Below are 23,026 nucleotides of genomic sequence, written 5' to 3'. Positions count from 1 at the left end.
GGCCTTATGATGGTGCAATATTGCAATGCACCAACAACTTGGCGGTATGTGGCGGTGTCGGGCTCAGAGAGAGGATCACCTTCTAATGCGGACAATTTCGAACCAGAGACTGTAGGAGCAGAGTATGGTTTGGCACGCACCATATTTGACTTATGGAGTAAGTCCATGATGTATTTGGATTGTCTTATGTGCAACCCAGTAGAATCACACAGTGCTTGCATCCCCAAGAAGAAACCAATATCACCAAGGTCTTTCATTGCAAAGACACCTTGCAATGATGACAGAAAAAATAATAGTCATGTTTGTCCCTGTGATCAAAATATAATCTACATAAACTAAGACATACAAAGTTGTATTAGGATTTGCTTAGATGAAAAGAGGTGTGTCTATGTAAGATGATTGAAAACCAATAGCCAATAGTGCTTGAGATAGACGATGAAACCATGCTCGAAGTGCTTGTTTAAGACCATAGATAGCCTTGTGTAAACGACAAACATGATCAGGATGGGAAGCATCCATAAATCCTCAGGGTTGCTCCATGAGAACAACTTCATCTAGATAGCCATGTAGGAATGGATCTGACACATCTAATTGACGAATGCACCAATCAAAGTGAACAGCTAACGTGAGAATCACACGGATGGTGGCAGGTTTATGACCGGGCTGAATGTCTCATTAAAGTCAATCCACTTCTTTGATCAAAGCCCTTGGCCACGAGCCCTGCTTTGAACAGCTCGACGGAGCCATCTTGTTTCCTTTTGGTCTTGTAAACCCACTTGTTGCGCACTACATTTTGGTGATGAGGTCATGAGCATAAGGACCAAGTACCATTTGCAAGTAGGGCATCAAACTCGATTCCCATAGCAGCCCTCCATTCAGGTTTTAACACCACCTGTGTGTAGCAACTTGGTTCGACAGTTTGTAGAACACAAGACAGGGTGTGGAGAGGATGTTTGGTTGAGTACAAAGCTGTGTAGTCACGAAAGGAGTTGGGTTTAAGGTTTCCAGATTTAGCTCTAGTGACCATGGAATGGGAATTATGTGAGCTAGGGGGCACCGAAGCTGTGTTGTCAATGGGGGAAGAGGTAGTGTCATGAGAGACAAGTAGGTCGAGACTACTAGAAGAATTCGAAGTGTGGTCTATAGTCTCAGATGATACCACGGGTAGACTATTGTTAGGTGGGGTTTCACATGGGGCCATGGTGTGAGCACTTGGTGAAGGGGAATTGTGGTCTATGGACTCAAACGACTCCATAGGTAGGTTATGGGAATCTGGGGCTGCACTGGGGATGTGGTGTCTACAAGGTGTGAAGTGGAAATAATTTCAACATGAGGTAGTATAGAAGAAATATCTGGTAAGCCTGTTGGAGTGGTCGAAGAGGCAGGGACCCCTACCATGGCTAGAAAGCTTGTTTCATCAAACACCATGTGCCGAGTAATAAGCACCTTGTTAGTGAGGGGATTGAGACAACGATAGCCTTTGTAGTTGGACCCATAGCCTACGAAAATGCACTTCTTACTTTTAAACATGAGTTTATTTGAGTTATAAGGTCAAAGTAGGGGGTAACACGCGCAACCAAAGGTTCTAACTATAGAATAATCAGGTTCTTTGGTGAAATAAAACTGAGAAGGGCGAACAATTTTTAAGCAAAGGGGTTGTAAGCCTATTAATTAAAAATATTGTAGTGAGAAAGGATTCCACCCAAAATATCTTTGATAAACCAAATTGTGCTAGCATTGTAAGACCCATCTCTACAATATGACGATGTTTCCTTTCAGCTATCCCATTCTGTTGAGTGGTGTAAGAACAACTTACACAATGAGTGATGCCATGTAAGTCAAGTAAGAATTTAAATTGTTTTGAAATATATTCACCATCACCATTAGATTGTAATCGTTGAATATGAGATGAAAATAAATTTTTCACTAATGCTTTGAATTTCATAAAGGAAATAAATACATCAAATTTGGACTTAAGCGGATATAACCAAGAAAACCTAGAATCGGGCTCGGCTTGTTTATTTTTTGCTCAGGCTCGAGCTCGGCTCGATACAGTTGGAACCCTGTTCGAGCTCGAGCCTAAGCTCAATTATTATTATTATTTTTTGTAATTTAAGTGTATTAGAGTTTTTTCTTTAAATTCAAAATATTAACATAATATATATATATATATATATATATATATATATATATATATATATATATATATATATAACAAACAAATTGACACTAATTTTCTAAACCATACAATTATGTTTCCTCTGGCTCTAGTAGATTAATCTCCACCTCATAATCATTCCATATTGTGCATAATCAACTAACATAAATACAAAATCAATTAAAATGCTAAAGAACATTGAACAAACATAATTATGTTCCCTCCAGCAGATTAATCTCCACCTTACAATCATTCATACAGAATCAATTAAAATACGAAAAACATTGAACAAACATAACATATTAATCTCAACCTTACAATTAAAACTAACAGAATCAACTAAAATGCTAAAAAACATTAAACAAACATAATAGATTAATCCCAACATTACAATCATCCATAAAGAATCATCTAAAATTTTAAAGAACATTAAACAAATATAACATATTAATCTATACCTCACAATTCCATACATAATCAACTAACAGAATCAACTAAAATGCAACATTGAACAATAACAATTATTTTCCCTCTAGCAAATCAATCTCCACATCACAATCATCCGTATCCTTCACCCAACATAACAAATGCAAAGTAATTAGTACAAGTACAAGATATTAAGAAACTGAAAATAATAAAAATAATTTAGGAAAAATTTAAATTTACCGAACCACCTCTTTTTAGCCAATACATTGCTCTCACCTAATCAGCCTCACATAGTAATTTTTTCACTGTCTCAGGTGCTAGTGAAGCTCTATGGGGATCAATAACCCTTCTCCCAGCACTAAAAGTAGACTCTGAAATTGGAGTAGTAATAGGGATTGACAAGATATATTTGGCCACTTTAGACAAAATATGGTACTTCAAGGTATTGGCTTTCCACCATTCCAATGCATTAAATTTCATACCCTTCTCAGGTATGAATACACTCTCTTCCAAGTATATGTCCAAGTTTGATTTAATAGGTTGCTGCACCGAATCAGTAGTTCTAAGGAATGACTCAAACAAATCCCTACCACCGTCACCCTTTTCACAAATTGCATTACTACTTGAAGCTCCATGTGAAGAGCTTTTATGAAGATGTTGTTCCGCAAGGTTTGAATTGTGCTCATTGACATACACATCATAAATTTCTTTCATACCTTTTTCAACAAGCTTAATATTTGTAGCAACTTCACTGTCTTTATAAATTATTGGAAAGCAAAATTTGATCAACAACATCTTACACCTTAGGTCCAAAATTGCAGCAACTAACATCAACAAATTGCACTCACCCCAATATTTATCAAACTTAATTTTCATTTTTTGTGCCATGGATCTAATGTATTCATTTTCATCATCAGATTTCTTGTTTATGACATCTTTCATCCGCCAAACTTCAGGAAGTAATAAGTTAGCTGTCGGAAAGTCACTCCCAAATACAATCTTCGTTACCCGGTTGAATACCTCTAAGAGTTTACACACATATTCAACTTTAACCCAATTCTCATGTAAGGGCACCCAAGTAAATATATTATCATTATAACTATACATAGGGAAAACCTTCCTAAACTCAAGTGCAGTTGCCAACTTCATATAGGTACTATTCCAACGGGTAAGCATATCCAAAAGCAGTTTTTTCTTAGACAATTGCAAATTCGTTGCATGCTCAGCAAATTTCAATAATCTCAATTCAGATGCAACTAGGTATTTAATACCATCCCTAACACAATCAACAATTGGCTTAATTTCGGTAAGCCCGTCTTTAACCAACAAATTAGTTACATGTGCACAACATCTAACATGAAACAACATCTCTCCAACAACCAACAATTTTCTTTTGTTAAAAACATCTCGTAACTGCCTCATTGCTAAATCATTAGCACTTGCATTGTCTACAGTGATTGAACAAATTTTATTCTCAATACCCAAATTTCTAAAACATTTAAGCAATGTCATAGCAATTGCATGTCCAGTGTGTGGAGGGGGAAGACTACAAAAGTTCAACACACGCCTATTTAAACCCCATGTTGCATCTATAAAATGACATGTTACAACCATGTAAGAAGAATTTTGACATGAAGTCCACATGTCAGTTGTGATGTTAACTTTGTTAACCTTACTAAAAAAAGACTACATTTTTTTTTTCCTCATTTTCATAAGTGGCAAAACACAAAGCCTTAGCAGTAACTCAAAAAATCTTTCTCCAATGTGGTCAGGGTGGGAAGGGTCGGGGCGGGGCGGGTACTGGCATTTTTCTCACCTGTCCTGCACACTGTAGGTTCTGGAAATTCCAACCTGCCACCCGAGTACAATGAACAATATCTGCTCAGGGCGGGGTAGATTGGGGCGGGTTGTGCGGGTTTCTTTCTTCTCCTCTGTTTCTTCTCCTCCATTTTTGTCTCTGTTTCTTTCTTCTCCTTTGTTTCTTTCTTCTCACAACCCAACAACAGAAGTTACAGAACCCCAAAAAACAAACCAATAAACAATGGAAAAGAAAATTTATTTGTTTGAACAAACACAACCCAATATCAGATCCATTTATGAAAGAGGTCTAGAGAGAGAAAAAAACCTGGATCGTGGTCTATGGAAGAAGGAGCGGCGCAGCAGCCTGTGGTCTGAGGATGCGGAGCGGCGATGCAGACGAGAGACGAAAAGAGAGCAGACCATAGAGACCAGAGAGAGAGAGAGAGCAAGAGAGTCGGAGAGAGAGCAAGAGAACAGACGAGGTCATAAGAGAGAGGAAGAGAGGGAGAGAGGCAGCAGAAAACATAATAGAGTGAGAGAGTTAGGAACTTAGGGTTAGGGTTTTTTGCTTTTATACTCATGCGGGTAGGATCGGGGCGGGGTGGGTACCCGCAGGAAATAAATCCATATACCCGCAACCCACCCCGCTTCGCACGGGTTGGGTAAATCCTACCCGAACCCACAAAAATAAACTAAGAAACCGCGTGGGGCGGGGTGGGTCGGGTCTGCCGATTGGGTGGGTTTTTGCCCACCCCTAAATGTGGTGTGCAAGCTTTCATAACCTTGTTATATAACATATGCTCCATTATCATAAAAGGGTACTCATGATAAAGGATCATGTGAGAAACAAGTTCTCTCACCTTAGTCTCATCAAAATGAAAATTTATTTGCAACATTATTACTAGCATCAACCATCAAAGTCTTTTGCTTCTTGGATCCTATGGAACTCAAACAATTTTTCTAATGCCTAACCAATGTGGATGTAGTACTAGATTTTATTTTTTTGAATTTAGTCTTACACCATTTGCATTGATTTTTTTTTCACACCACCTTCATCTACTTCAACAAAATGATTCCAAACAAAAGAGGTCTTCCGCCTCTCCTTTCTCTTATGTGAATTGATTGAACTACCTTCTTCAGCATTTGAAACCCTAACCAATCCTGATGTAGCAGTATTAGGAACCTCAACACTACAAGTTTCGTCATCTATATTAGCACCTAGGCTAATTTCGAACTCATCCTCATTCTCATACTCCTCAACTGTATTTTCATCAACAAGTTGCAACTCACTGATGTCAGCATTCGCCATGTTGCAAGTTAAACTTCAAACAAAAAATTTATATCAAACTTCAGTCCATAACTATACTAATAAGTGGCTAACTAAAACTAACAAGCAGTATAAATTGCAACTCAATTAATACAGCTCTAAACAAATCAATCTAAGAACCCATTTATAAAATTAGAATACAAAAATCAGTAATAATATACCAAATAAAAATCAACAGCCATATATTCCAACAAAATCAATAATCTAAGAACCCAAAATCAGAATACCAAAATCAGCAATCTAAGAACTAAAATTAGCAATATAAGAATCCAAAATCAGCAATCTAAGAACCCAAAATCATAATACCAAAATCAGCAACATAAGAACCCAAAATTAGCAATCTAAGAACCCAAAATCAGAATACCAAAATCAGCAATATAAGAACCCAAAATCAGCAATCTAAGAAACCAAAATCAGCAATCTAAGAACCCAAAATCAGAATACCAAAATCAAATCAAATTCAAGAGAGACCAAAATCAAATTCAAAATCAAGCTACTAACTTACCTTGCTTAGCTTGCACTGAGAAAACCAAAGAGACAGATGATGTGAGTGATTGAATCTAGAAAACCAAACAAAAGAAAAGACATCGTGAGGTAAGAAAACTGTGAGAGCCTTTGAATCTAAACAAAAGAAAACCAAACAGTTCACTGAGAGGCGAGGCATACCATGAGAGGCAAGGCGAGAGGCGAGGCGCTAGGAGAGCATCTGTGTGAGAAAGAGACGGCGAGAGGCGAGGTGAGAGGCTAGATGCGAGAAGCTAGGAGAGCGTCTGTGTGAGAAAGGGACGGCGAGAGGCTAGGAGACCACGAGGAGAGTGTTTGTGTGCGAAAGAAATGGCGATTAAGGTTAGGTTTTTTTTCTTAGAGATTAATTTATAGTGTGCACTTAGAATTAATCCTATGTGTGCATTTGATGGTGAGACTGGTTCCATTGATTAAATCCAACATCCAAGCTTAAATTCAATTAAATTGGACGGCCACGATTAAATTCAATCAAAAATTCAAATTCAAAATTTAGAATTTAGGAATAAAAATTGTGTTATTTAGTAATATAATTGCGATTTAGAAATTTTGTTTTTTCAATCGCGTTTTTTCTTCTTATTATTTTAGATTAAGCAAACGCTTTATGTCACACTCACACGCACTAATAGTCTACCATTATATATTCATATTACATATAATATTATTTAGTTAATATATTAAAATGTTAATGCTTAACACAAGTCAAGTATATAATGTCAATATTAATATATATTGTATCTTATATGTAAACATTTATATACTTATATAGTTATATGATTGTACCATTATCTAATTTATATGGGTAATGGGTCAATGTTAATTGTTATAAGTTATATACTTATATTATATGATCTCATTATCACGATTCACGATGTATGATTTGAATTCAAATTATTAAGTTTTTACTTACCGTAAATTGTGATTATAATGTATAAATTGTAAGAAACACATTAGTTACTTAATTATTAATCATTTAATCTAATAGTAATACTCAAACTCTAAGTAACAAATTCCTTATGATCTAATGGTCATACACTCATACTTAAATTTTAGGGAGAACTTCACTTACCCCCCCTATATTTTCGCGCCTTTTGCAGACACCCCCCATTGTTCAAAACCTCTCACTTTGATGTATCTAACTTTCGTTTCCTTTCACTTTGCCCCTTCCGTTAGGATTTTCTGTTAAATCCTAACGGAAAGGGTGGAAAATTACAATCGTGCCCTTATTTTTTATTAAAAAATAATTTTTTTTAAAAAAAATTTAGGGGTAGAAAGGTCAAAAGCTAACGGTAGGGGGGTATTTGAAAGGAAACAAAAGTTTGATACACCAAAGTGAGAGGTTTTGAACAATAGGGGAGTGTCTGCAAAAAACGCGAAAGTATAGGGGGGTAAGTAAAGTTTCTCCTAAATTTTATGATCATATTATCTCACAATTAATATTAATATTATCTTATATCTAAGATCATGTGATATATCATATACGTTTTATAAGAATAAAGTATTTAATTATAATGTATTGATTAAATAACATATTAACTTATGTAGATATACCGTATGATTATATAATAATTAATGATTATGTGAAATATCGTATACAATTCCAATTTTCAAAGTATAAACTATCTAATGATAACATTTTTATTAAATGACATAATAACTTGTACGGTTGTACCATATGATTATATGGTATGAAAAAATGATTAATGATAATATCATATATTTCTTATATATATATATATATATATATATATATATATATATATATATATTTCTTATGTGTTTATATAAATATATACATATATATACACACATATGCATAAATAACAAAAAACAAAGGTATATTTTCCTTTCCCTAGTTTCCCTTATTTGAATAGAAAAAAAAAAAAAAAAAAAACAAAAAACAAAAAATAAAGGTATATAATATATTTGTTATTATTGAGTAAATGAGTAATGTTAACTATATATTGTTATTTGTTACTTAATAAAAAATATATGATACGAGCCGAGCCTAATAAGCGAGGCGAGCCTTACACGAGCTTAGCCGAGTTAAGCCAAGCTTGCTTCGTTAAATGTTCGAGCCAGGATTTGTGTTCACGAAATACTTCATTTAATATTCGAGTCTAGCACGAGCCGAGTTTATGCGAGCCGAGCCCGAGCTTGCTCGCAAGACACTTTGCTCACTTAACAGCCTTACTTATAACCTTCTAAGGACACGATAAGGGAGCTCCAAACATCGGTATGATATAACTGAAGTGGAGCAGACGAAACCCATGAAGAGGTAGGGAATGGAAGTTGCTTGCTTTTACCAAATTGGCAAGGCTCACAAAATTCCTTATGATGCAAAGAACCTATGACAGGAAGATGATGTTGATAGAGGACCGACTGAACTATTGAGGAGGAAGGATGACCTAGTCTCGAATGCCACACACTAGCAGAAGCTTTAATACCAAGCATGGCCATGTGAATCCGAGCTTTCTTGAGAGTAGTTGTAGCCGTGGTTGTGTTGATGGGAAAGAGGCCCCCTTCACTCTTGCCTTCCAGCAGGGTTAAACCTGTTTGGTAGTCCTTAATAAAATAATGAGAATCAGTTAATATAAAGAAATATTTATTATCTTTACAAAACTGATTTATAGATAAAAGGTTAGCAATGGTAGTGGGGCAATGAAAAATACTAGGTAAATGGAAGGTAGCTGTAGGGGTTGTAAAGGCGAGAGATCCAGTGTTTTCAATCTGCAAACCTGAGCCATTACCCACGACAATGGTGTTAGACCCAACATAGGGTTCAATCTGCTAGAGTTTCTCAAGAGCTGGACTAACATGGTGATTTACGACACTGTCTGCGAACCAAGAGTCATCATCAGGCTGAGTCGTAGAGTGAGACATCATGGCAGCCAGTTGTGCTGGAGGATGGCGTTCTTGATAGACGAAGTCCATGCGATGAAAGCAATCTAGGGCTTGGTGGCTCGTCTTGCCACAAATCTGGCATGGTGGTTGAGATAGAGGAGTCGAGGCTGCTGGTGGGGGGGGGGGGGGGGGGGGAACCCATGATTGATGAGAAGCAGGAGAGAATTGCTTCTTCAGATAATTATTGTAGAATGGTTGGCGCTGCTTCTTGGAGAAAGGGGGAGCAACAGATCTGGTAGAGATAAATGCCAGCGAAGGATCAGGTAGAATTGCTTATTGCTGAGTGGACAACAGGTGCTCAAAGGATAATAGCTCCGATCCGCATAGAATTCAGCAAAAGGGAGAGGAGTTGCTCGTGAAGCACATGAGAAATTGAGGACAAATGGATTGTATGTGGGATGAAGACCACTCAAGATGTAAGTGATGAATTCTTCATCGTCAACTGGTTTCCCAACTGATGCAAGTTCATTGACAAGACTCTGGGCTGAATCAAAAAAGGCAGTGCATGTCTAATTTACTTTCTGAAGAGTCTGTAGTTGGTAGGGGTGGGCAAAAACCCGCCCAACCCGCCCAACCCGCCCCGCCCCGATCCGCCCCGCCCCGCCGGATTTAAGTTTTTTTTTGGCATTCACGGGTTGGGAAACATCAGACCCGTGCGGGTCGGGTCGGCTCGCGGGTATAAGATTTTTTAAGAGGCGGGTACCCAACCCGCCCCGCCCCTAATGTTTAAAACCCTAAATTCCTAATATGATATCCTCTATTCCTCTTCCTGTCTTCCAGTTCCAGACTTCCTCTAATCCTCCAAGCTCCAGCCGTCCAGCGACAAAGCGCCTCTCACAGTTTCTCAGACTCCTCTCTAGGCCAAGCGCAGCTCTTCTCTCAGAGACTCAGAGTCACTCTCGCCGGTGCCACTCCTCTCTCAGACTATCTCTCGCCGCTCCGCTCTCTCTCGCTCGCCGCTCCGCTCTCTCTCGCTCGCCGCTCCTCTCTCTCTCGCTCGCCGCTCCATCTAGTACCGCCGTACCGGAGCACTAACCTCATCGATCCTAGGTTTCTCTCTCATCTCTCTCTCTCTCTCTCTATCTCTCTCTATGGGAAGTGAACTAAATTAACTGATGCTCTCTCTCTCTCTCTCTCTATCCCTCTCGGCTCTCACAGGCTCATAGTCACATTGACCTTCGTGAACGAATCAAGCTGCCTTAGCTGCGTCTCAGTCTCACGACTCTCACGGTTTCACCCCTCGGCAGTAGGTAAAGAAATCTCAATTCTCATATTTGGTAAATTGGTATGAATAGATTTTTGGTCTGTGAGTAGGGACTACTGATTAGTGCTTAGGTTTTTGGTCTATTTTGATTATGCAGTATTGATTATGTTTTTGGTTTTTGGTATTTTTTTTTTGTCTAATTTTGCTCATTAGTTAATTTTGCTGATTTGTAAAAAACTTTTAATGATTTTGCTGATTAGTTAATTTTGTTGATTTTGCTAATTAGTAAAAGGGCCAACTGTTAATGATTTTGCTGGTTTGCTGATTATGCAGTACTGATTAGGTTTCTGGTTTGTGGTCTGATTTTGGGTTTGATTTTGCTGATTATTTAACTTGGGTTGATTTTGCTAATTAGGGCAGTAAAAGGGCCCAACTTTTAATTGATGTAAATGTCAATTAATTATTTGTTTCCTATTTTATAAATTGTTGATTTTTTTTTCTTCCATTTATTGTAGACTCATGGCTGGTCATTCATCTAGTGGTATGGGTTCTAGTTCTGCTTCATCTACTCCTACTCGTAGTGATAGTACTATGCCTTCCATTGATAATGATACTATTGGATGTGTTGGTGTTGGCACTCAAAACCCTAGTTTAGCTCTCCCACCAAAACCTAAAAAATCTGAGCAAACATCAATGGTTTGGGAACATTTTACCAAGGTAGAGGGGGGTGATCCCGAGGATCCTAAATCACAATGCAATTATTGCAAGAAATTGTTTAGTTGTCACAGTAAAAGGTTAGGTACTTCATCAATGCTAACACATTTGAAGAATACTTGCAAAAAATATTCCAGTAAGTTTGATAAGTCACAATCAAAGTTAAGTTTTGAGGTTAAGAGGGAAGGCCAAATGGCAGTGGGAGAATGAACTGTTGGTAATTTGGTGATTACTAAATACAATGCTGGGAAAATAAGGGAAGCAATTGCGAAGATGATAATTAAGGATGAGTTGCCATTTAGGTTTGTAGAAGGTGAAGGGTTTCGGGATTTCATGAATATAGTTGAGCCTAGGTTTTCAATTCCTTCTCGTTATACTGTGATGAAGGATTGTATTAAGCTCTTCTTGTCTGAGAAGGAAAAGTTGAGGGCAATGTTTATGACAACTGGAGTTCGGGTTTGTCTTACCACTGATACATGGACTTCGGTTCAAAACCTTAATTACATGGTAATCACCTCCCATTTTATTGATAGTGATTGGAACTTACACAAAAGAATTATAAACTTTTGTTTAATTCCTAATCACAAAGCTGATACCATTGGGGAGAAGATTTTGTCGTGTATGCTTGAGTGGGGTATTCGTAACATTTTCACTATCACAGTTGACAATGCTTCTACCAATGATGCTGCTTTGGAGTTTGTGAAGAGGAGAACTGGTAATAAGGAGGGTGCCATATTAGAGAGTCGGTTTATGCATATCAGGTGTTGTGCACACATATTAAATCTTATTATGACTGATGGTTTGAAAGAGGTAGATGACTCCATTGTGAGGGTTAGAAGTGCGGTGAAGTATGTGAAGTCTTCACCTGCAAGATTTGAGAAGTTTAAGGGTTGTATTGAAAGAGAACAAATTTCTTTCAAGGGTTTGTTGTGTCTTGATGTTTCAACTAGATGGAACTCTACATTTTTGATGTTGGAAGGTGCTGAAAAATGTCAATCTGCTTTTCAACTTATGGAAGAGTTTGATAAAAACTTTAAGAGTGCATTGAATGAGGAAAAGAATGAGAAAGAGGGTTTGGGACCTCCTACATGTGTTGATTGGAATCGTATTAGGATTTTTCTTAAGTTTCTCAAACTTTTTTATGATGCCACAATGCGACTTTCGGGGTCTTTATATTGTACATCTAATATGTACTTTCAAGAAGTTTGTGGCATTCAAATGCATTTACAAGAGTATATTAATAGTGATGATTTTGTATTGAGTTCTATGGCAGAGAGGATGATGATGAAGTACAATAAATATTGGGGGGATCTTGAAAACAATGATAAGGTTAACTTGATGATGTTTGTTGCGGTTGTACTTGATCCACGAACCAAATTGGAGTCATTGGAATATTGGTTCAAAGATGTGCTTGGTGACAAGAAATGTGAGGAGATGGTGAAAAAATTGAAGTCATGCCTTAACAAATTATATGATCACTACAATGTTGGACAGAGTTCATCTCAAGTTCAACATGGTAGTGAATTGCTTCAAGGTTCCTCAATGAAAATAGAAGAAACTGAGAGTGCCAACTTTTACTTCATGAATAGGTTTCATAAATACCTAACTTCTAAAGGTGATATGGAAAGCAAATCGGAGATCGATCGATATTTGATGGAGGATGTTGAAAAAGCGAATGTGAATTTCGATATTTTAAATTGGTGGAAGGTGAACTCAACCAAATTCCCAATTCTTGCCAAAATAGCACGAGATGTGTTGGCCATTCCCATTACAACAGTTGCTTCAGAGTCGGCCTTTAGCACAGGAGGACGTGTGTTGGATCCTTTTCGAAGTTCACTGGCCCCAAAAACGGTTGAAGCATTGATATGTGCACAAAACTGGTTAAGATCAAAACCTTTAAGTTCTGACTCAGATGTGGTTGATGATCCTGAAAGTTATAAGCTTGAATCAGGTAAGCTTTTTGATCATTTTAGTTTACTTCTTAATTTGTTTTCCTATTTACAAATTTCATTTAACTATTTCAATTGAGATTGTAATTTTGTTTTGATTCATTCTTTGTAGAAATAACTTTGAAGAATATCAGCATTCTACTTGAGGATGATTAGTGACTTAAAGCTGCATTCTGCTTGGTGGCTGTTGGATTTTGTTGCTAGGAGCCTAGGCCTGGTGGTCTAGTGATTTGTTGGCCAATAGCTTGGATTTTGTAACTTTTATTTTTGATGTAACAGAGTTTTATGTGTGCTTGCCCTTTAAATTTTATTTATGTAATGTGTGCAACACTGCAACTGTTAAACATACATTTTATTTGCTTTTTTTTTTTTTTTCTTTTTTGGTAGTTGTTTAATGCCCTACTGTGACACTGTCCAGGTAGAATTATTTTGTAGTTTGATTTTTTGTTTAGTGCTCTATTGTCTACGTAGGGTTATTTTGTAGTTAGATTTTTTGTTTAGTGCCCTACTGTCCAGGACTCCAGGTAGAGTTAGTTAGAGTTATTTGATTCACACACAAAAAAAAATCCAACCATATATTTTATGAAAATTGTAAACAATACAAGACAATGAATTCTTGATGGGTTTTAGTCCAAATGTAGTTTTTAAAAAAAGCTACAAAAAACCAGTTTAAAAAAAAAAATTACAAAAAACCAGTTTTTTCTAAAAAAATTACAAAAAAACCAGGACTTAAATTGAAATTGATCCCATTAAAAATACCCGACCCGCCCCGAGCAACCCGAGCAACCCGCCCCGTTCTACTCGAAAACCCGGCGGTTTTAGTGCATACAACCCGGGTAACGGGTAAGGGTTTATCAAACCCGATGGGCACGGGTCGGGTGGTAAAAAACTCCAAACCCGCCCCGAACCGACCCGTGCCCAGCCCTAGTAGTTGGTGCTTGATTTGTGCAAGACAGGTTCTTGATAGAGAAGCAAACTGAGTTGCCAAGAAACGCCACACCTCACGAGAAGTGTGGAGGCCATAAATGGTGGATAGCACAGAGTGGCGTTAATCCAACCAAGAATGGATTGATCCTTCTTAACCCAAAGGGAATAAGTAGGATTTCTAGCTGGCTCATCTTTTTTCCGATGAGGCAGGGAGATGTGTTGGTGGCTGTTGAAATATATATAAAATATAAAATACTAAAATATAAAAGAGAAAGAAAAGAGAGCGGAAGTGGAGAGAGACGTATGGGCTACATCTTGTATATTCACCGTATCAATCAATATTACATAACTCTCTATTTATAGAGAGACGATGAGTAGTGACCAAGAAACCCAAATTAAACCCTAAAATACATAAGGAAAGAAATAAACCTTACATTACAAATTAAATAATGAAAATATAAAATATTCTAACAAAGGAAATAATATATTCTAACATCCCTCCTCAAACTCAAGGTGTAAGCTTGAGTTTGGAAAAGAGAATAAATTGAAGGCCTCTGAAGTCAATGGTTGGATCAATACAATGCCGGCGAGAAAGGCTGAAAGTGACGGCCAGAGAAATACCGGAGACCAGAGACAAGCTGCTAAAAGAATCCAGTTAAGGGCCATGACGCAACTGACAATGACGGTCGAAGAACGAAAACTAGTCATTAAATCCCTTGAAGGGCCAAACCACATTGTGCCAGGGTTTGCCAATAACAAAGACGAGAAAAGCTGAAAGTGAAGGCCGGAGAAATACCGGAGAACGGAGACAAGCCACTAAAAGAATCCGGTGAAGGGCCAAGCCACAATTGACAATGAGGCCGGAGAACGAAAACTAGCCATTAAAATTCCTGTGAAGGGCCAAAACCGCATTGTGCCAAGATTCGCCAATGAATAAAGCCGTGGATCATAACAAAATTAAGAGATCATCAGAAGAGAATGCTAGAAAACACCATAGAAACGTCATAAGACTTTTATTGAAAGCCACAGAAACAGAAACGTGGCTCTGATACCATGTTGAAATATATATAGAATATAAAATACTAAAATATAAAAGAGAAACAAAAGAGAGCGGAAGCGGAGAGAGACGTATGAGCTACATCTTGTATATTCACCGTATCAATCAATATTACATAACTCTCTATTTATAGAGAGACGATGAGTAGTGACCAAGAAACCCAAATTAAACTCTAAAATACATAAGGAAAGAAATAAACCCTACATTACAAATTAAATAACGGAAATATAAAATATTATAACAAAGGAAATAATATATTCTAACAATACCCATCAATTCATTGACCCTAAGAACAGGCTCAATCTAAGTTAACCACTGGGTGTAGTTACCACAATCTAATTTAATGTAAACTAAGTGAGAAACATTCGGGAACGCATATGAAGCAGCAGCCATAGGAACGAATAAGCGTGAGCTTTTTGTCAAGCTTTGATACCATGAAAGATTTGAAAGTGCTTTTGGGTTTGAATACCTAAGCTAGCACGTATGATATTCAATATATAGACTTCATGTACAACCTAGTGTTTCTATACAACTTGAGCTCTATCTAATTAGATGATTACATATATGAAAATTAAACTAACTCTAGAACTACAAGATAAACATAACTCTAGAATTATAAGATAAGTATTATCTTAGACTTTTGGTTGAACTTGGTTTCTTTGGTTGTTGATCTAATGAAGAACACGGTTGAGTGTGAGGTTCATCTTTATCTCTAACACAGTAAAGCTCATCAAACAAGATTGGCTAAAACCATAGTAGACAATTATTGACTTCATTATTATATAATTCAACATTACTTCTTACTGTCCAGCAGCCTTTTATAGACTTCATGTGACATGTCACAACGACATTATTATAGATACAATGTTTAGCAATTGTAGGAGGTAGAGGGATGGATTAGGTAAAGCAAAATCTAATTTTTGGTGGTATAAACATTTTCCCAAGTCCATTATCTCTTGAAGCGGGCCAAGAAATCTGTCGTGTTGCAAAACTTCTGCTCATGTAATGCTTGGAGGGCCGGTTGAAGTAGGAGTTGATTGTCAGATATTCCTTCTTTGTTCTAGTTTGAAGCGGCAGAGGCTTCAGACGCTTTGAGTTTCCAACTTCAATAGGATTATAGAGTGCCTTACTAATGTCTTGAATCATTTCTGTGTTGGAATCATATCTATTGGTAGAGTCGAAGAACATCTGAAATACTTTCAAACAAGATAGATGGAGATGCTTGCATGGCTTCGGCAAATCACTATATCCATCCATCAGAACATGTTGGAGAAACTCTTTCTTCTTTTTATCGAGAATCTCTCTCACAAAAGCGACTGAGTCTTCAATGTCTGCCTCCGGGTTTTCTTTCAAGTAGAGCAAAACGGAGTTTAGTTTCCCTTCATCTTTTTCCTTCTGTCATTATGTACTTGTTATTAGATCCTTAGAATATTTCATAAGACTGCTGGAACCAAAGCAACTAAGAAGGAATATAAAGATACCTGGTAGCTTTGTACGTCATTCAACAAACGAGCAATAACCATGAGTAGTTTTGTAATGCTTTGATACTGTTGGGGCCTGAGTTTGGAATTTGGTAAACTTGGGTTCAAGAAGCATGAAGCTGGAAGAACAATGGTGTGTGTGGCTATGGATGTCATGCCAGTTTCAAGGTACTCATCCATTGAAGGTATGCTTCCAATTTTACCCCACGTGGATTCCGTAAACCACGAAGCAAACGTTTCATACCACTTCACACAAAACAAAACAGACATAATTTGTCAGTTTATTAATAGATATGATATTTAATGAGGTTAATAAGTATCGGCTTACTAGATCTTGAAGATTGTTTATTATGTCACGTCCTTGTTGTTGGAGGTATTTTGTTGCAATTTCACTTACAAGATTATCAAGGGCATCAAAGATAATCTTACTATGGCCGCTCAAACCCTTGCTATCCCATCTGATATATATTCCATGAGAGAAATAGTAATTAATTAGAGGCAGCAAAGTGATGTCAAAGAAATCATCGATCAGTGAGATCAAATGGCTACGTACCTTTGAACTGCGTCAGTGAGATCCTTCAACTGAATTAGAGAACCTTCCATGTCAAAGAAATCATCAGCGACAGTAATGAGTATTGCACTCTTTGCGACCATCATGCGTATGTCAGAATCATAAGGCAAGGAACAACAAGAGGCAATAGCAAAGTAAGAATATGTAGTTTTCTCTCGACCAAATCCCATATCACTAAGACCCCAATCCTTGGACCACCTGTGTCGACAAAGAAAGACACATATTGTGGAGAAAGTAAGAAAATATTAATTAGCATATTTATTCACACACACACACACACACACACACACACACACACACACACATATATATATACCTTTTGAGTTCCTCAAGTTCATTCTTGTATACTGACTGCCTAAACTCATAGCTTTGCACGGCAAGACTTACAAGTTCATCCGTTAGATGGCATGATAACCTGAGTTCAGAAGATTAGTGAGTGGATGTGAAGAACATGGGTCAAAATAGTAAAAATTAAAATGAAGCAGCATATATACCTATGGGAAGAAGCTTTTCCCATCCAGAGAACATTCGAATCCTTTTCTTCAATCCACATCCTATGTTCCAAGTGATCCAGTCGAGCAAACCATGGAAGTCTTAACTCATGCTCAATCTACGAGACGTTTTGCAGAACATATCAACATGTAGATAATGTAAAGTTAGGGAAATCTTGACTTAATTAACTAATCCCCTGAACTTCCATTACGATTCACTCTTGTAGCTACTTCTTCAAAGTTTATAATCTCTCAATTTATTGTATCAAACTTCTAATATTTTGTAATGTCACCCATCCGTTTGGTTTCTTCATTAAATCTTGATTTTTATTTTTCAAAATATCCTAATTTTTTATTAAAAAACTAAAAGAGAATTGCAAAGATTTAATAAGGTGTTTGTATTTTTGTAAATTATGTTAAAGATTGATCAACGTCTGAATTTTTGCAATTTTTTTTTTCAAAAAAATAAATGGGGCTATTTTGGTAATTTTGAAATTTGTCGGTTATGATTTAATGAAAAACCTAATGGAGATGTAATATTGCAAAAAATTAAATGTTCGATATATTAAATTAAGAGTTTTTGAACTTTATAAGAATAATTACAAAAATGATGGAAATCTAGGAAAAATTAAATGAAGTTTCCCCAAATAGCAAAAATGAATGATAGACAGTACCTTAAATATTTGTCTTTTGGGTAATTGTACGATAAGTCCTTGAGTCGACACTCCAAAATTTAAAAATCCTTAAGTCTTTTTTTTTTTTTTTTTTTTTTTTTTTTTTTTTTTTTTTTCTAAAAATTACTTCATAGGTCAATCGAAATGACAATAAAATCTATACAGTCAAAATTTTTTAACCGCCGTTAGTCCGAACCAAAACATACTGTTTCACCTCATTAAAATATTAATTTTTTATTAATTTAATTTTAAAATTTAAATCTAAAAAATAAATAAAATTTAAAATTTAAATTGAAGCCACCCCATGTGTGGTTTTGGGTGGTCTGCAGACCACCCCTCCACCCTAGGGGTGGCTCGCGGCCACCCCATGGGTGGTTAGGGGTGGCCACAAGCCACCCCAAACCGCCCATGGGGTGTCTTGCGGCCACCACAGGTAGGGGTATCAAAAATTACTGGGGAACCAGAACTGGGAAACCGGAGAGCCGATTCTGGTTGCAAAAAAATCAAAAACTGGGGACCACGGTTCCGGTCCCAGTTTTGGGCACCCGGTAAAAACCGGGAAACCGGAACCAAGTGCATTTATATATAATAATAATTTTTTAATATATATATAAAATTAAATTAATATACAAAAGAGCCAATGCCTCTATAATAGTGATTTTTCTTTGATGGCGCCAAATTATTATTTTGCCCTTTGGTATTAAGCTCACCCAATTTAATTAGTAAGGAAATAATGAATTTGAATTAGTTTAAATGGATTTTTGGGTATTTCATCTCACTTACTTTTTGTATGATGGTGTAGATTTACGGTTAGGCCTTATTATTTCTTTGTCATAGTTAAATTAAGAGGGTTATTTGTGTCTTCTCTTTATTTCTATTTTCCTTCTTTCTTTTTTTTCATGAGGTTAAAAAAAAAAAAAAAAAAAAAAAAAAAAAATTTTAACTGGTTACCGGACCGGGTAAAAACCGGAACCGGCCGGTAACTAAGACCCCGGTTCGGTTTCGGTTTTGGCCAAAAAATCGGCAAAATTAATCGGACTGGGTTGACACCCCTAACCCCAGGGGGTTTGGGGTGGCCTGCGATTTAATTTTTTTTATTTTTAGATTTAAATTTTAAAATTAAATTAAAAAATAATATTTTAATGAGGTGAAACAGTGCGTTTTGGTTGGAACTAACGACTGTTAAAAAATTTTGACGGTAGAGATTTTATTGTTATTTCGATTAACCTAGAGAGTAAATTTTCGAGAGAAAAAAAACTTAAAAAGATTTTTAAATTTTAAGGGGTTGACTCAGAAACTTATTATACAATTACCCTTATTCTTTAGTAATGACAAACTGTCTTATCTTGTTCTTTATTTGTTTCTTTGAATTATTTATAAGGCTTTGAATGATTACAAAATTGTCTGTTAAAATAATGAATGAATTACCACTTTCGGCAAGCTTGATGATGTGGGTTTTTCAAGTAATTTCTTTGAAAATGATCTAGCCTCCTGAATGTCATATTCTCCTGAAAAAGTAAGATCTGAAGCTCTATAGACATTAAGCATTGCACTTGAGAAGTATTCATGGTTGTTTTCTATTTGATCCGGAATATCTCCATGTTGCAAGAACCAGCAAAAGCTATCTGCACACGCAAATCATGCAAAGTAATTGGTAAATTTACATACGAAAACATTTGAGAGAAAATAAGATGGATTTCTAAAATTGGATCCAGATACACACCAGATGATACATCATACCCATGCATCCGCAGGAGATGAAATGCTAACGAGTCTTTAAACAGCTGTCCTGCAACTGAGTAATTTCTTGGTTTTGCCCATGATTCTTGATTCATGTAATTCCTGAAAGTTATGCAGAACAAACTACTAGTAAATGGATTTGGCTTACGTGATGTATTTTTAACGGTTTCGATTTAATTTCAAAAATCCAACATGTGAAATATTTAATTAATTGAAATAAAAAGTTAATTAATCAAAAGATATAAGATTCGAATTCAAGACTTTTTACTTTGATGCAATATTAAATTAATTACTGCTTATCCCAAAAGAAAAAATTGATCGAAAAAAATGATGAATTTAATCATTTTGCTACCTATAAACTTGTGCCAAAACGTCTTCCGTCTCGAGAATAAAATGCTCAGCCAGGCCCAACCTGAATAAGTGGTTAACCATGCAAAGCTTTATGAGCTCTTCATCCATGGGATAGGTTGCAGGAACTGCAATAAAAATCAATTTTTATCACAAAAAAGATCAAAAGCAGAAACTGATAAGCATTCTTTGGCTAATTGAACCTTTAATTTCTAACCTCCACCATTACATCTTTGAACAAGTGATAGCAAATAAGCCAAGCAGTGTTTGTTTCCAGTGGCCATAAATGCAGATGCTGTGGCAGAGGGGGATTGGAACAAAGACCCATCGCTGCTCAAATGCTTGATTATATCATCTTCATCAATCTCATAAGATGCAGGCAGTGCTTCAAGATATGAAAGCAATGGCAGACTTTGGTACGTATCCGCATCCTTCTCCCTACAAAGAAAGAAATCATGCAAATTAATTACGTTTCTTGTTTTTATCAAACATCATGCATAAACCAATCAAAACAAAATTAAAAGACAACAAAGGATCCTACTTTTCAAGAATTTGTTGCCGCGTGTTGAATAGTTCTGACACGACTCCGTTTGACCCAGGGAGGAAGACAAGCTGCACACCAACCGCACGTGCAAGTTCAACCATCCCTGAGAAAACGATGGCAAACCAGCGGGGAACGTGGTTGTTCGTTTCTCGGAGAAGCTTCCCCGTGTTTGCATGGATAAATGCCAAACCTGAATTAAAAATAAAATAAATTAATCTAATTAGTTTATAAAGCCAATAAATTATCAGCGACATCTCCAAACCAAAAGCATATTACCAAACAACATATGTTAATAATATGTGATTAAAGACACATCATTAATTACTAAAAAAATAATTTTAATAACCTCCAATATATAACACGCTAACACGTGTAAAAAATAATTTAGTTGAAACTGTAGCATTATATGTATATTATAAGTATATATATGGCTGATTCTTGTACACAGCATCAGGATGTACGTACCTTTCTCTATGCATAATGTCCCGACATTCCACTTTTTGAGTGCAATAATGCAAGCAAGAGTTGCAGCAAGGGACTCAATGGTGGGGACGCCATGGGCATCATGCTCTCCCCAAGATCCTTCATCTTCCTGGTTGTAAAGCACCCAATCCAAGCAATTGTTGAACATGGGTTGGGAAGGTTGGTGTGGATCTGGAATCATGGCTAGCCATGCAGTGTCATAAGCAGAAGCAGAAATGAAGGAGTAGGGATCACAATTTGATGAGAACGTCTCTTCCTTCATCTCATTAACTAGAGATTGGATTGAGGATTGTACTGATGATAAATCCATTACAGCAAAAGATAAGCTATATATTGTATTATCAAATGCTTGAGTGAGCGTTAACAAGCAAATGTGTGCTATTTATAATAATTCTTGAACTTGTTCCTTTGACCGTCAATCACGTTTAATAGATTTGCAGTTTCACATGCCCTGGATGCGCTGAATATCAATTTCACATGCGTTTAATAGAAAGAATATATTCTTTCTCATCTTCTGTTTTCTTGTTTTTTTCTTTTTTTTCCTGAGCCTGTTAATTCTTAAGTCTTACAATTTGTAGATTATATTGCTTAAACCTAGTCCGTCAACACCAGCCGAAAGCTGTCTACTTCAGTTGAATGGTTTCGGGCGAAAATAAAAAGAACTTCAGCTTTGAATCTTCAAATTAAGCGGAGCTCTGAAATTAGCGCATGGAAGAGTATGTGTCCTCTCTTGGAGTACTACGTGTGACAGAGACGGAGGGGTGGCTGGTATAGGCCAAGGCCCCCCAAATTTGTTAGGAAAAAAAAAAAAAAAATTGCTAGAGTATAATTTGATATAAATTTTATTTGGCCCCTGGCCTAAAAAAAAAAAAAAAATTAGGCCCTCTTTGCCCTACGTACCCAGTGACAAATTTAGAAGAGCTGGAGTCTGAAGAGGGTTAAAAAAAAATCTAACCAAAATTAAACATCAAAATTAGCTGTCAAATCAAAGTAAACCAATCAATATAAAACGAAAAGACTACTTTTCAAGAATTTGTTGCTGCATGTTGAATAGTTCTGACACGACCCTTTGGACTCAGGGAGGAAGACAAGCCGCACACCAACTTTACGTGCAAGACTGCAAGTTCAGCCATTCCTGGTAAAACGATGGCAAACCAACAGTGCCAAGGAACGTGGTTGTCCATTTCTTCATGTAGCTTCTGGGTGTTTGCCTCGACATCAGGGGCGGAACCAGGATTTTGAGTGTGGGGGGACGATTTTTTTTTTTTAATTGAAAGAGTAGGCTGGAGAGACTAATTATGGCTATCCTACCTGAACGTGACTATAATAGCACCTACCAAATACGTAGATATAATTTCATAGTAAATCACAAGTCATTTTTGTTAAAATTTTATTATAGTTACTTATTACCACTAACAAGTGAAAGAATGCCAAATAAATTAATGAATCCAAACCCATCAAATATTTAAGTTAATTAACAACAATGAAAGCTAAAAACAAAGTCTTGTTGCAGACAAACACAAGGAAGTAAAAAATTAATTTGGGGGGACAAATTTCTAAATTTGGAGGGACAAATTTCTAAATTTAAGAAGCAAATATATAAATATACCTATTTTAATGAAAATTTCAAAAAATGTCCCCCCACTGTTGTATGTAGTTCCGCCCTTGCTCGACATATATATTCAAAAATATATGGCTGAAATATA

The 23,026-nt window shown here is 36.5% G+C and overlaps 1 protein-coding gene and 1 pseudogene across 1 annotated transcript; both read right to left on the bottom strand.

Moving 5' to 3' along the window:
• Window positions 1-2,679: 2,679 nt before the first annotated feature.
• Window positions 2,680-5,693, bottom strand: LOC132169899 (zinc finger BED domain-containing protein RICESLEEPER 2-like; annotated as a pseudogene).
• Window positions 5,694-15,885: 10,192 nt separating this feature from the next.
• Window positions 15,886-21,630, bottom strand: LOC132172892 ((E,E)-geranyllinalool synthase-like). The gene is made up of 12 exons (XM_088517771.1): window positions 21,303-21,630; window positions 20,835-21,027; window positions 20,511-20,731; window positions 20,298-20,421; window positions 19,929-20,047; window positions 19,634-19,830; window positions 17,535-17,650; window positions 17,357-17,455; window positions 17,023-17,238; window positions 16,798-16,927; window positions 16,470-16,715; window positions 15,886-16,383 (listed from the first exon to the last, which is right to left on the bottom strand). The coding sequence occupies exons 1-12, from the start codon at window positions 21,628-21,630 to the stop codon at window positions 15,886-15,888; spliced, it is 2,487 nt and encodes an 828-aa protein (XP_088373897.1).
• Window positions 21,631-23,026: the final 1,396 nt, after the last annotated feature.

This window comes from Corylus avellana, chromosome 1, assembly GCF_965113065.1.
Source record: "Corylus avellana chromosome 1, dhCorAvel1.hap1.2, whole genome shotgun sequence".
NCBI lineage: Eukaryota > Viridiplantae > Streptophyta > Magnoliopsida > Fagales > Betulaceae > Corylus > Corylus avellana.
Note: the sequence above shows the minus strand (reverse complement) of the source record. Positions and strands in the feature narration are given on the sequence as shown.